This window comes from Muntiacus reevesi, chromosome 13 (genome assembly GCF_963930625.1).
Source record: "Muntiacus reevesi chromosome 13, mMunRee1.1, whole genome shotgun sequence".
Lineage (NCBI taxonomy): Eukaryota > Metazoa > Chordata > Mammalia > Artiodactyla > Cervidae > Muntiacus > Muntiacus reevesi.
In genome coordinates this window covers 36,001,947-36,018,246 of record NC_089261.1, presented here as the reverse complement: position 1 = coordinate 36,018,246, position 16,300 = coordinate 36,001,947, and the positions used below count along the sequence as shown (strand labels likewise).

Sequence of the window (16,300 nt, the reverse complement as noted above, 5' to 3'; positions counted from 1 at the left end):
ATACTCCAATATAAAATAAAAAGTCAAAGGAAAAATGAACTTTATTATTCTGATTATTTTTTTCATTTTGGAACTTCACATAAAGCTGGCCTATCAGCTTTAAGAGATCAGGTGAATGAAGAAAAAGAGATGGGGAAAGAGACTACAAAATCAAGGTTAGAAAGGTGAAATGAAATCATGTGACTATTGTGTGATGAAAGTGGAAAAGTCAGTAAAGAGCTCACTTCTGGAGGCAGTTTCATCAGTGGACTAGTGGGGAAACACCTTTGGTTGAGAACTGTAAAGAAGTGTTAAGAAAATAGTTTATAAACACAGCTAAAAGTAGAGGCCAGCTCTTTTGACTTTTCAGTTCAGTTCAGTTCAGTTGCTCAGTCATGTCTGACTCTTTGCAACCTCATGTACTACAGCACACTAGGCTTCCCTGTCCATCACCAGCTCCTGGAGCCTACCCAAACTCAAGTCCATTGGGTCGGTGATGCCATCCAACCATCTCATCCTCTGTCATCCCCTTCTCCTCCCACCTTCAATCTTTCCCAGCATTGGGGTCTTTTCCAATGAGTCAATTCTTCAAATCAGCTGCCAAAGTATTGGAGTTTCAGTTTCAGCATCAGTCCTTCCAGTGAATACTCAGGACCGATTTCCTTTAGGATGGACTGATTGGATCTCTTTGCAGTCCAAGGGACTCTCAAGAGTTTTCTCCAACACCACAGTTCAAAAGCATCAATTCTTCAGTGCTCAATTTTTTGAATTTTAGCCTCCTGTTATTTCCACTACATGGTATGCTACTGCTCAGCATTGAAAGGACATTTATAAAGTTTGTAGAAATAAATATCCTCAGTTTATTACTCACGAGAAAAAAAAATGCCTGTTTGATGTCAGACTTCTGGTAAAATACTAAATCTTAGAAATTTAACATGTGTAATAAACTGTATACAAAATAGAGATATTTTGTATGCAGTTAATTTTTTGCATACATACAATATCATTTGCAATGATATTGCATTGGCTTCTTATTTTGAACTAGTCATACAAAAGGCAGGTGAGATAGAGTAGAGAAAAGCTTAGAGCAACAGATGAGTTGGGTCACATTGCCTTGGTTGTATTAGGACAGGATTGTGACCTGTCATGTTTTGCCACGTGATGGACCATAGCTCTCAGCAAGTTGAACTGATGGTCTATGATGTGCACATACTAACATATATAATCCAGGATATTATGAGCATCGTGAAGAATAATCTGACACCACATGATTTAATAACTGAACAAAAGAAGCGATAAAGATTTTTTTTTAAGTATTGTCTACTGAAGTCATTATAAGAATAGACATAGTGAATAAATTTAGCTTCAGGCTACACATGATACACCTTTTGACTATTGAACCATTAATGTATTATAAAGTCCGAAGACTTTTTTTGGGAGATTGAAAATGTGTCACTGAAGGTTGTATTGTTTATTTCAGCCTAAATTTGAGGTGCTGGTGCAGATAATTGAAAGTCCAGCCTATTTTAAGGTTGTACAATTTGAAACATTTCCTGGGTTAAGTCAGCTAGACTCAAAGTTCATTCTTTAAAAATATATGTGTCCTGTATTATACATATCATCTATGTATAATGTAAACATCTACATGGTTATATAACTATATATATATGTCATATATATTTATAGTTTACACACACACATATGCACATATATATATGTGTGTGTGTGTGTGTGTATGCGTGTGTGCTAAATCACTTGTGTCCCGACTCTGTGTGACCCCATGGACTGCAGCGCACTAGGCTCCTCTGTCCATGGGATTCTCCAGGCAAGAATTCTGGAGTGGATTGCTGTACCTTCCTTCAGGGGATCTCCATGGGATCTTCCCAACCTGGGGATCGAACCTGTGTCTCTTAAATCTAACCTGCATTGGCAGGCAGGTTCTTTACTATTAGCGACACCTGGGAAGCCTATATCTGAGGCCACCTGGTGACCTAGGCAATGTATGATGCCTACTTTAGTTGGCATGTTAGCTGCTTTTAAAAGTTGGAGTATAAGCAGGATGTTAGTCATGGGATAGCCTTTAGTAGATAGGAGCCCTCATTCCTTCCAAATGACAACAAGTGAATGTGTGATGTGGAATGCATATTTACAGTCAGTGTATGTATTTGCTCTCTTATTAGCTGTGAGGGTAAGGGCTCTAGTTAGTGCAATCAATTCTGCTTTTTAGGAAGAGGTTCCTGATTAGCAAATATATATAAGCCTATATATATATAAATCTGCTGTGTAATTTCAGTTTATATGAGGACAATTGTAAACATCTCTCTATATATTTTAACTGTAACTGTATATAACCATCTTCTCAATGAAGATCATTGTATAGAACAAATGTACAACCAAAAGTTTTCCTAAAATTCTGCTTAAGCAACTGGATTCTGTAGAGATGGCGACTCATGTCTTGTAAGTTGACTTTTAGAAGGTCTGGCCAATAGCAAGTACCAGAATGCTGGGGCTCACAGAAATGCAATTTCTAAACAAATTCTCATTTGTGTCCTTCCTTCCATAATGAGTGGATTCTAATCAGGTGTGTTGTAATATAAAAAAACATACCTGTGTACTTGGAATCAGCTGTATTCCAAGTCCACTTCTTTCCTCATAGGCAAACCTTATTCTCACTGGGTCTCTGTTCCTCACAAATAAAGAGTTTACACTAGGTTTCTAATAAGTTTTTCATTTCTGTTATCTGTAATATGTTGTACTTGAATATTTTATTTAAAACATCATTTAATGCACTAGGATAGTTAATATAGTTGCAGTATAAATAACTGTGTAAAGCAAAGATGGTTTTGAAAAACAATATTTATGACCTAGCATACTTTTCATAATGTGGGACTTTCATTTGCTTGAAGATGAGTAATAGACAGTTTTTAATTCAATGGAATTTAGTGTGAATACTTTCTCCTAGTGCAAGCTTAAATTATTATACATTTTATACTGCGGTTTTAAAATGGCAAAGAATATATTTTATCTATATTTAGCTTCTTTTGGCTGCAAACTACAAAAGCTTTTGAAAGGTATAATTGATTAGAATCTGGACAATTTTCTTCATCTGAATTAATGACTCAGATGTCATTACAATACAAATTCCACCTTCTTTGAAAGAGTGAAATTAATTTAATGATCATAATTCTCATTATTTAACATGTAATTCTATTCTTATCCCAGATGTTTAGAAAAATGTATTGCACTTGTTAGAATCTTTCAGCATAAAGCATTGCATTTAAAACTTTTAGACGCTTTCACAATATGATTAAGGATTAAGAATACAGAAAGTTCCATGTTTGCTAGTATTTCCATATAGATTTGAATCACACTTACCCATGTAGTCTGGACACATAAGTCACATATTTACTACTCTCAAATTGTAGCTGCATTTGCTTAAGTCTTCATTTACATTTATCCAAAGCAAATGGAAGTGGAAGATCTCTCTTAACACGACCTCTCTCCACAATTATTCATATGCAGTATGAATAGTCATTTTTTTCCCTCTATGGTTACTTCTTGTAGATGTTATCTTGTTATATCTGCAATATTATGTCTGTCTTTGTTTTAATTGGAATTCAGTTGCATTACAATGTTGTGCTATTTTCTGTTGCCCAGCAAAATGAACCAGCCACATGTATGTATATACCCCCTCTTTGTCATCACAGAGCTCTGAGTAGAGTGCCTTGTAATCTGCAGTAGGTTCTCATTGGTTATCTGTTTTATACATGGTGGCGTGTATATGTCAATCCTAATCTCTCAGTTCACCCCACTCCCTTCCCCCTTGGTATCCATATTTTTGCTCTCTACCTCTGTTTCTCTATTTCATCTCTGCAATTAGGTTCACCTATACCATTTTTCTAGATTCCACATATATGCATTAATGATTTATATAGTAGAACTGATGGTCAAATTTGATGAGTCATTCTTAAGCACTAACTTGAGAAATTTCTATTTATATATTCATTCAATATAAGCAATGATAACTATCAGAATATATTTTTGGATAGTTGTAAATATATAATAGGTACCATCCCAATGTGTCTAGCTGGATATACATGATCTGATTTTCCTTTGCGGCTCTCCTCTGTGTTTATTTAATTCTTAGCTATTTTCTAATTGGTTTTGCTTGTGTTCAAATGATGCTTGTTAGAATGAGTTAGAACACTGTACATCAATTGGGATCATTGCTCTGATAGAAGAATTCATGGATGGGTGGGGAGAGTCCACTGTTCATATAAAAATGTATTCTTTGGATAATGTTTCCTCCTAAGAGAAATATCAGATTGAAACTCAACCTCAGAATTCATAGTTGTGGGTATCATGGTAAAGTGGATCAAGAAATGAAAACAGTTGCTGCAGCAGACAAGCCTGAGAGATGTATACATGAGGTGTAAGAGAATCTGGATGGTGTTTCCAATTCCAGTTGAGCCATAAAATGAAAAGATTGCTGTTATTGAGAAGTGAGGCTTTTCCAGAGGAACTTCCCATTGAAAGCTAAATTCAAAGGTTTTAATAAAGGGGAAATAGAAAAGTTTTTTTTATGCTAAATGCAACTCAATCTAGATTTCATAATTAATTTTAGTAACTAGTGTTGACCACATGAAGAATATTAAGACTCATTTATGTATATCCACTATTTCAAATTAATTGTTAGTAGATATTATTTAATTGATTAATTAATCAAAATAATTTGTTGAGTTTGTGATGTGTGCCGTGTACTGCTCTGATTCATGTAAATGATTATTGAAACCCTGTACTTATGTAGCTGACAATCTGGTTATATACAGAGAACACACAAGCAAACCAGTGAAACTACAGACTGTCAGATAATAAGGGCTGTGAGTTCTAGTCATTCCATTCCAATGGAAATTGCTATCTATCATTTTTCTAAAATTGCCATTTTTCTCTTTTCGATTTTTCCACCTCATCACAGCGTTTAGCCCCTCTATTTCAACTAAATCTTCCTGAAGACTTAGTCATTGAATTTTTTGTCCTCTCTAATCTCTTCTCATCTCATACCTAAGGCAGAAGACGTACAAATGTTCACAGTCCCAAACAGGTATCTATCTCTAGCCTCTACCTCTTTGCTGAGTTCCAGATTCAATATCCCAATATCTATTTAATATCTCTAATAAGACTGCAAAAGGCACCTCAAGAAAAGAAATCATATTTTTTTTCCTCTCAAACCTATTCTTACCTATATCCTCTTCTGATTAATAAATCAACTCAGTAGGAATAATTTGGTACAGGTGCTAGATTTTATATGCTCATAAATTTCTTCTTACATATGGAGTACAAGTTAGACACCTGGCTTTGCTCAGGTTTTCCAGGACTACAAGGTAGTCTAGAAGCTGTTTTCTCCATCTCACTGAATTATAAAATGTCAAAGTGCACAGACACTTGTGTCCAGGTAGTGTTCACCTCCCTGACACTGAATAAAGACAAGTCTGGGAAAGTTAAGACACATGTTAAATTGTGACACAATCAGTTCAGTCTGCTTCCTTCTATATCTGTACAAGGATGTTTATTGTTGTTGTACAGTAGCTCATTTGTGTCCAACCCTTTGTGACCCCAAGGACTGCAGCATACCAGGCTTCCCCGTCCTTCACTATCACCCATAGTTTGCTCAAACGCGTGTCCGTTGTCAGTGATGCCTTCCAACCATCTCATCCTCTGTCGCCTCCTCCTGCCATCAATCTTTCCCAGCGTCAAGGTCTTTTCCAGTTAGCTGGCTCTTCTCATCAAGTGGCCAAAGTACTGGAGCCTCAGCTTCAGCATCAGTCCTTCCAGTGAGTATTTAGGACTGAGTTCCTTTAGGATTGACTGGTTTGATCTCCTTGCTGTCCAAGGGACTCTCAAGAGTCTTCTCCAGCATCACAACTTGAAAGCATCAGTCTTTCTGCACTCAGCCTTCTTTACAGTGCAATTTTCACATTCATACATGACTACTGGAAAAATCATATGTTTGACTAGCTGGACTTTTATCAGCAAAGTGACATCTTTGCCTTTTTAATATGCTGTCTAGGTTTGTCATAGCTTTACTTCCAAGGAGCAATTGTCTTTTAATTTCATGGCTGCAGTCACCAACTGCAGTGATTTTGGAGCCCAGGAATACAAAATCTGCATTGTTTCCTTTCTTCTACCATCTGTGTCATGAAGTGATGGGACTGGATGCCATGATCTTAATTTTTTTTTTATTTCTATTATTTTTAAACCAAAACCATTTTGTGTTGGGGTACAGCCACTTAACAATGTTGTGATAGTTTCGGGTGAATAGCAAAAGGACTCAGCCATACATACACATGTATCCATTCTCTACCAAATCCCCCTCCCATACAGGTTGGTACATAACATTGAACAGAGTTCCATGTGCTATACTATAGGTTTTTGTTGGTTATCCATTTTATATATAGCAGTGTGTACATGACCATCCAAAGGCTTTAACTATCCCTTCCCCTCACTGGCAACGATGAGTTCTTTTTCTAAGTATGTGTCGCTCTTTCTGTTTTGTAAGTAAGTTCATTTGTATCTTTTCTTTTTAGATTCCACATGTAAGAGATGGCTATGATCTTAGTTTTTTGAACGTTGAGTTTTAAGCCAGTTTTTCACTCTTCTCTTTTACCCTCATCAAGAGACTCTTTAGTTCTTGTTTGCTTTCTGTTGTTAGAATGATACCATCTTCACATCTGAGGTTGTTGATAATTCTCCCCAAATTTTGATTCCAGATTGTGATTCATCCAGCCAGCATTTTGCATGATGAACTCTGAAGATAAGTTAAATAAACAGGGTGACAGTATATAGCCTTGTTGTATTCCTTTCCCAGTTAAGAACAAGCCTGTTGTTCCAGGTTCAGTTCTAACTGTTGCTTCTTGACCTGAATATAAGTTTCTTAGGAGGTAGGTAAGGTAGACTGATATTTCCATTTCTCTAGGAATTTTCCACAGTTTGTTGTTATCCTTACAGTCAAAGGCTTTAGTGTAGTCAATAAAGCAGAAGTAGATTTTTGTTCTGGAATTCCCTTGCTTTCTCTATGATCAAATCAATTTAGTTCAGTTCAGTTCAGTTGCTCAGTTGTGTCTGACTCATTGTGACCCAGTGGACTGCAGCACGCCAGGCTTCCCTGTCCATCACCAGCTTCTGCAGCTTACTCAAACTCATCCATTGAGTTGGTGATGCCATCTAACCATCTCATCCTCTGTGGTCCCCTTCTTCTCCAGCCTTCAATCTTTCCCAACATCAGGGTCTTTTCCAGTAAGTCAGTTCTTCAAATCAGGTGGCCAAAGTATTGGAGTTTCAGCTTCATCAGCAGTCCTTCTAATGAGTATTCAGGACTGATTTCATTTAGGATGGACTGATTGGATCTCTTTGCAGTCCAAGGGGCTCTCAAGTGTCTTCTCCAACTCCACAGTTCAAAAGCATCAATTCTTCAGTGCTCAGCTTTCTTTATAGTCCTACTCTCATATCCATACTGGAAAAACCATAACTTTGACTAAATGAAATTTTGTTGGCAGAATGATGTCTCTGCTTTTTAATATGCTGTTTAGGTTGGTCATAGCTTTTCTTCCAGTGAGCAAGCGTCTTTTAACTTCTTTGCTTCAGTCACCACCTGCAATGATTTTGGAGCCCCCCAAAATAAAGTTTCTCACTGTTTCCATAATTTCCCCATCTATATGCCATGAAGTGATAGAACCGATGCCATGATCTTAGTTTTCTGAATGTTGAGTTTTAAGCCATATTTTTCACTCTCCTCTTTCACTTTCATTAAGAGGCTCTTTAGTTCTTCTTCACTTTCTGCCATAAGGGTGGTGTCATCTGCATATCTGAGGTTATTGATATTTCTCCCGGCATCTTGATTCCAATGGATGTCAGCAATTTTATCTCAGACTCCTCTGCATTTTGTAAATCCAACTTGTAATTCCAGAGCAGAGGGAAACAGAGACTCTTGGAAGGCACAAACAAAATCTTGCACACACCAGGATCCAGGGAAAGGGAGCAGTGAGCCCATAAAAGACTGAGCCAAACTTACCTCTGAGTGCTTGAAGATCTCTTGTGGAAAGGTGGGTCAACAGTGACACGTTACAGGGGCGGGGGCACTGAGAGCAGCAGTCAGGGGAGGTGCATGTTGGCATATGTCTTTTTGTAGTTCACCTTTAGCTCTACCATAGAGCCTGTAGACTCCGGAACTGGGCTGTCTCAGGCCAGAAAACTAAAAGGGAGGGAGCATAACCCTACCCACTCACAGAAATGGTGGATTAAGTATTTGCTGAACATGTCCCTGTGCACCAGAGAAAAACCGTTTTCCCTATTGCCAGTCCCTCCCATCAGAAAGCTTGCGTAAGCCTCTTATTTTCATCCTTCAGAAGGCAGACAGAAGAAACAAGAACTACAGTCCCACAGCCTCCAGAATGAAAACTACAGTCACAGAAAGCTAACCAAAATGATCACATGGATCACAGCCTTGTTTAACTCAGTGATGTTATGAGCCATGTGATGTAGGGCCAGCCAAGAAAGACAGGTCGTCCTGAAGAGTTCTGACAACAAAACGTGGTTCACTTGAGAAGGGAATGGCAAACCACTTCAGTATTCTTGCCTTGAGAACCCCATGATATTATCTTCCAGGGTCATATCTTATGTAAAGGCAAAAAGATATGATCCTGGAAGATTACCTTCCCTGCCCACCCCAGGTGGGTACATGTCCAATATGATACTGGGGAAGAGCAGAAAAATACCTCCAGAAAGAATGAAGAGGCTGGACCAAAGCATAAATAATGCTCAGTTGTGGATGTGACTGGTGGTGACAGTAAAGTCTGATGCTATAAATAACAAGGATGATTGCCTTTTTAAAATCAATAACCACAGTAAAAAGTCATGTAAGGCATACACTTAAAGATTGCGGGAGAGAGCAGTCAAATTTATGTGTGACTGGCAGGGATGTTTTCATAAAGGAGGTGCTGGAGCTGTCTCTTGAAAAACCTATAGTAGCTTTCTAAGATGGAATGAGATGCAGTGAGGGTACTCCAGGTAAAACTCAGGGTACTTGACTGCTCTAAAACATTTGCTAATCATGGGGATTTGCTTCACCCTGACATTCTTTTCGTTCATAGGCATGCTAGCAAAGTTGTCTTCTCTATCTCAAATGTTGCATTTTGTTCCTAAGGCAATACTTTATCACTTTTATCTTCCAAATGATTAGACATTAGATTATAATGTATTAAAAAATCAGAATCCCTCAGTTTAAATCTACTGAATAATGTAAATCCTATTCTTTAAATCCTACTGCCATAACCAGCATGACCTGTTTTGCCATGTGGTGGGAAAAAAAAAAAAGTTTTATTCAGAGAAAAATATTGTTTGTTGAAGAAGTAAAAGAAACCTCTGTCCATCCCCCTTGTCTTTTTCAAGTACAACTTCGTTAGCTATGGTATTATGCAGATACCTTTTTGGTACACATGCATTTTCTCTAACTTAATAGTGAGATTGTTTTCTGATACTTCCATATCAATGTTGAGGTTACAAAGAAAAGTCATAAGATCATTATCACACCATCTGCTCCAGCTGGTTTGTTTTCAACAAATGCTTTTCAGTGCTCTTACTGAGCTGTCAACAAACTGCCAATTAATTATGAAAACCTAACAGATTGTTAGAGGTTAGGATACTGAGAAAGTGAGATCATGAGTCGGTATATCATGGGATCAATTATTCCTGATTTATGATTTCAAGAACACCTTCTGTAGACAAGTGAACTTTTAAAAATATAATAATGACATCTTTGGATCCTGTAGGCGAAGAGAGGTAAGAAGCTGATAATTATTTTCTGAGCATCCAATGAGAAGAGCCATCTTTATGTTTAGGTTGCCATTTGATAACTATACAACTGAATTCAGGTATTTTTTTAATGATATTTCAATGGAGGAGAATATCATGTGGTATCATTCACAGAAGATAAGCCCAGAAACTAGTTCTTGTCCTTTGTTTAACATTTAGCTGCTGAGCTCAAATACCTATCTGGAATAGAAATCAGTTATTCCCCCGAAAAGTTACCTGAATTTTAATACCGGTTCTGTTTTACTCTATCTACCGGTTCTGTTTTACTCTATCTGTGCATGAGTGCTCAGTTGCTCAGTCATGTCGATTCTTTGCAACCCCATGGCAAGAATACTGGAGTGGGTTGCCGTTTCATCCTCCAGGTAAATCACTGCAGTTGTATGATAGCTTTTGCTGAAATAAAGCATTTTTATTTTTGTATAACATTATTTTAAAGAAATTTTAGAATTGAAAATCATAAGACTTGCAATGGAAAAAATAATCATGGTTAAGGGTATCAAGGAAGTAGATTTAAATACTATAAATAGGTTGCATATACTATACTGAAGATTTACATGCTGACATTTTTCTCAAGTTTTAGTGATATTTCTTAAAGTAGATATTTCTATCCTGTTGCCTGTTGGCTGAAAATATGCTTAGCATATTGTTGATCTAATTATCAATGTGTATAAGTTTACTCACCCAAGATTGATGAGATTTTTATTCACCCACTAAAATTAATTAATTGTTCATTGGTTTTATATTTTAGAGTAGATGAACTATTTTCTATGTGTGTGTGTGTGTGTGTGTGTGTGTGTGCATAAAAAGTAGAGAAAGAGAGGGAGGTTAGGGTTAGGAGGAAAAGGGCAGAGAAAGACAAACCCTTAAGTGAGCACTTTTAGGAAATGTATGACCTCACCTTCACCCAACATCGACTGGTACAGAATTGTTGCCATGCCCCTTTCCTCCCTCTCCTGGTTCACAACAGAAATAACATAGTATTCAGAGCTCGGGAAAAATACTCCTTCACCCTTTTCCCAAACTGTTTTCTTTATTCTCAATCTCTGTCTTGAATTTAAAATATTCTGTCCAGTTGTCTTATAAACAAATATTTACCTCTGGGAGAAGGATTAGACTATACATCAAAATGACAGCAAAACGATGGATTGCAAATGAAAATATTTAGTTTCCCAGGTTAGCTTTCAGATGTTTCATAGAAGTAGTGGAAATAGGAATTGCATTCAGAATTGTCAGAATGCAGGAAAACATGCTCTTTCTTGTTTCCTTCACATGCAAGATGACGTTCATTTATGCATTCATTCATTGCATGTCCAGCAGGTACCAGGCAACTTGGAAGGCCCAGACGATGTAATGCTGGAGAAAAAGCATAACAACAAATTCCAGCAGTCATGATGTTTAAAGGAGACAGATAAATATTCTAGTGAGGAACACCAACGTTTTGAATAATCAAATTAATTATGTATAATTACAAAGAGAAGCTCTGAAACAAAGAAAAACTGATCTATGAACAGAGTAAACGAGAAACGTAACTCAGTTTTGGCATTATGGGGAAGGATTCCAAGGGATATTTTTGACATGAGATGGTCTTTGGGTGATAAATGAGAAAAATGCATTTCATTTGGAGGAAATAGTGTACAGAATCCTTATAGTAGGAATGTTCAAAATCCAAACAACTGCACAAAATTAGTCTGGCTGGGGTCAATTATTTAGAGAAGAGAAAGACACGCAGAGCCAAGATGCTGTGGAAAATTGTAAGAACCAGTGATTTACTTTTAATCTCAAGAATAAATGAATAGTGTATATCTGAAAGTTACTAGCACATGCACTAACATCATGATGTTTGGATTGCATGATTGCTCAGGTTGTTGTGTGGAGAAGAGATTGAAAGTGCATTAGTGTGAAAGGTAAGGAAGGACCGGGTTGGGGCATTTGAAGGGGAAAGTGGTTGTGTCAGGGTTGTTACAATAGGAAATTCTATCCAGGAAACCGGTCCCTGGTGCCAAAGAGGTTGGGAATTGCTGCCATAGAAGACTATCTCATCAACATTTCACTGATATTTCCCAGTAAATTATAATAGCTATAGTTTTATTAAGCATTTTTCATCAGATACACTCAAAGAGGACTTTGAGATTTATACATGTGTCCTGTATGGATAATTAGAAAATTAATCATGGTTTAATGTTTTCTGTCTTTTGAAAAAAATTTCTTTCAGCTTGTGTTTATTTTACCTCAATATTTTTATTGGCCCCTATTCAATGTTACATAAAACTGTATGTGTGGGAAAAAAAAAACAGTATTTCTTATATCAAGAATATTATAATCTTTATTTGAAGATGCTTACCTATTATGGATTCAGTTGGCAACTGCTGCTGAGTTTTGATTAATTCTATGGAGAATTCTATTTGTTACTGAATATTTTTTATATATTTCTTTAATTTGGAATGTGTTTTCTGATTATTTGCAATGTTAATTTTCACAGGTGAAAAGCAATAAGGATGTTTAAGTGCTGGTCAGCTGTTTTGATTATTGGATTCATTTTTCTGGAGTCTGAAGGAAGGCCAACCAGAGAAGCAGGATATGGCCTTAAATCCTACCAACCTCTAATAAGATTGCGACACAAGGTACCTTACCATTCTGGGCTTGCTCATAATGAACTAAACTAAACTAAACTGGTTTACTACTCACTTAGGAGAACTTATTGCAGAATATACTTGAAGAGTATAATTTATATTTATTTAAAAAAGCCTTTTAGAAACAATTTGGGGGATTACTTTTGACAAAGTATATAGATGGACTATTTAAAAAAAGTCATTAAAATTTCACATGAGGAAGCAGGATAGGACTTATAAAAGTATGTCAAGACCTAATCACCCAGATAACTTCTATTATTTCCATATTAATTTTAAGCTTATAACTTCAAATTAAATCAAAAGTGTTATGTTCTTGAATTTGCCATTAAGATAAACAGAAAAGGATGCCTATACCATCTAGGAATATATAGTTTGGCAAAGTTTTTGTTCTTTTAAAAATCATTAGACACTTTAATTTCACAAAAATCATAAGAATTTCAGGTTGTCTAATAGGAAATCATTTATTGATGTTAAATATTTTCAAGAATTAAATAGACTTTAGGATTTTATAAATTCCATAGATTATATACTTACAATAAATTAAGCTAGTGCTTTTAGTAACACATCATGATATTGCAAGTAAAATACTTAAACAACATTTTATTCAATCAAATAAAAGTTTACAATACATTCTTGTTATCCTAGAGAGTGGAAAAAAGACAAAAATGCTGAATTTGAAAAGAACATATACATTTTAAGATTTCTTATGCTACTTGTCTTTAAAAATCACTTGAAATAAACAAACATAACTATATTGATTTTCTCCTTTACAGTCACTATAATGTGATAGTAGCATTTATACTGCATATATTTTTGCTGAAAATCTTTCATAATAGTATAGTATTTTGACAAGATCGCTAACCTTTTCTGGGATTTTTATGTGCCAGACATTAAGCTAAGCTGTTAAATTTACTGTTTTATTTAATCTTCAAACCAAACTTATGAAAGTGTATCTATTTCATCCTATAGATGATAAATAAAAAAATTCTTAGAGTGTTAAGGAATTTTTTGAACACATACATTTGTTAAATATTTCAATAAGCTAAGGTATAGCATGCAGAATAGATATGATAGGTATAAAAGAGAAAATAAGTACAATATAAACTATACTTCAAAGTAAAAAATTATTATAGAAGTTTAATTGCATGTAAAAGTAAATAAACTATTAAAATGTTCATTCTGGATAAATGCAATTGGAGAACTGGCCTTATCCCTCTATATTTCTATTATCATTCATTTCCCCTACTTCATGAACTAACAATAAGTTTTGTCCCAGCTCCAAACTTAGGTATAATAACTCCTTTAAGAATGCTCTGAAAACACATTATTAATTCAACATACTGACTCATACTATTACAGACCCAGTGAATATTTATTCCATGCTGTGTGATTGCCCTATGTTATGTGTCTTGAGGTCTAAAACTGTGCCTTTCTAATCTTTTTATTCCTAGTGCCATGAATATAGTAGATATTATGTAATTGAATCGATGGCAGAAAAAGCAGGGAGAATGCCTGACTAAAAGTTTTGATTGTTCCTCTGTTAAATGTAACATCACAGATTGTTATGTATTATTTATAAATAATGTTGAATTAAATTTGGACATTGCAGATAAATCACTTACCATGCATTGCTGTGTAGTTTAAGAAACCTTTAAAAAATTGAAACACAATGAGTTAAACCAGTTTTAGAAACACTAGTACTCACCCAAAATGATGAGAGTCACCTCCCAATCTTTTCCTTCTCTGTGAATCCTTATCTCTACATAGTTAGAAGTAGTACGACTGCTGGCATTTAGGAGCAGAGAGGCAGAGAATCTTATGACAATACCTAACTTTCAAATGACTTGAGACAGAGGTGACATTAGCTATAAAATAATTCTGTGACTCTGTGTGTGTGTGAAAGTGTGTATCTGACAGGAATTAAGAAGCTCCCTGAGGTGCGTAAGTTCCTGCAAAACCCCTGCAGATACTTTCCACTCATCAACCCCGATCCAGCCATTGGGATGTACTTTTCCTTCTCCAAGACCTTGAAGGCTAATCTCATTATAGCATTTATTTATTTTTGAATTTGTCACTATCTGAATCCAAAGAATACCTGATTGTCTTTCTCTCACTTTTTTCCACTCCAATTAAGCACACATGCTACTTTATTGGAGAGGTTTTTCCGAACCACAACTGAAAATGGAACAAACATAGACATTCCCTTGATCCCCCTGTTAATATTCACTCTAGAATATCATTATTTGTCAAAATATGTATTTCAATTATTTATTAGTTTGCTAGATGTTTATTTCCATTATGATGTATGCTACTGTTCATCGTTGGCTTCCCTGGCGACTCAGCGGTAAACAATCCTCCTGCATTGTAGATATGAGTTTGATCCCTGGGTCTGGTAGATCCCCTGGAGAAGGAAATGGCAACCCACTTCAGTATTTCATGGACAGAGGAGCCTGGCGGGCTACAGTCCATGGGGTCCCAAAATAGTCGGTCACAACATAGTGACTAAACACACCCACTATTCATCTTGCTATAGCACAGCACCTAGAACAGTAAAAAGAAACAAATATATTTATAATGAATGATTCCATCACTGATTAGAATAAGGCTTAAATCAAGATGATATATATGTGTATAATTATATCATAATTAATTATACAATAAAAGTAATTTCCTTTTCTATCATTTCTGTTAGAGTAAAATCAACTGAGCTATACTTAATAAAATTTTTAAAAATACATTATTTAATAGCATTGTATAAATTTATTTCCTCACATTTGTTATTTTTAACTTGCATAATTTTAATTAAATAAAAAAACTATAAACATCTATAAATCTGTAAGACTTAGAGAATGCATTAGGAGATTTTCTACTTGGATAGGTCTCACTAGCATAAATATCAGTTGCTAACTACAAAACACTAAAATATATAATAAATACACTAGATTTTGAGTTTTGATTAACCACTTTCCACATATTCCCCAGAGAGGTGTCAGTTCTTTGAGTCTGAACAAATGTATGTATAGAATGGAATTTTCTCAAATATTTGTGTGTCAATTGTATAATGAATCTCCTTTTGGGAGCAAAAACTGAAATGTGCGATTTACTTGTCAGATTACACAGTGAAAGTGAAAGTGAAAATGTTAGTCACTGAGTCATGTCTGATTCTTTGTGACCCCTTGGAATGTAGCCCGCCAGGCTCCTCTGTCCGTGGAATTCTCCAGGCAAGAATATTGGAATGCATTGCCATTCCCTTGTCCAGGGGATCTTCCCAACCATTGGATCAACCCGGGTCTCCTGCATTGCAGGCAAAATCTTAATTATCTGAGTAACTAGGGAGGATCCTACATAGCCTAGTGTAGTATAGATATAAACATATATGTATATAGTTATATCATTTATAACTCTGTATACACATGTGTGTTTGCAAATATATATTCTGTGTCTCAAGATAAAAATGAGTAACATAAATCCATCATGTTAATTATAGAAATCTTAATTATAGTCCATAATATGTATCTAAGGGGGCTAATCCTGTGTTTCATCCAATGTGCTTACCCAAAAAGCATTTATTGAACTTGAGGATATGGAGTTCATTAGCAATACAAAATTGTAAAACACAATTACAAAATGCAAATACAAACAGTACTCTTCTTTTATTATTATTTTGAAGCAAATATTGTATACCTATATTGTGCTACATACTTTCATAAACATTAATTGTTGCAATTTAATTCCACAATAATCCTTGGATACAGGGAATATTTTTCCAGCTTATCCAAATGACATTATTAAAACCTGAGAGGAAAAGTAACTTTCTCAAGGGA

At 35.5% G+C, this 16,300-nt stretch overlaps 1 protein-coding gene across 3 annotated transcripts in view; it reads left to right on the top strand.

Moving 5' to 3' along the window:
- The first annotated feature begins 12,341 nt into the window (after positions 1-12,341).
- Positions 12,342-16,300, top strand: part of FSTL5 (follistatin like 5) — an 825,152-nt gene continuing 821,193 nt past the window's right edge. For all 3 annotated transcript variants that reach the window (XM_065904790.1, XM_065904789.1, XM_065904788.1), the window contains exon 1: positions 12,342-12,467. In XM_065904790.1, coding sequence (XP_065760862.1) covers positions 12,342-12,467 — 126 coding nt within the window. The remainder of the gene's footprint in view (positions 12,468-16,300) is intronic.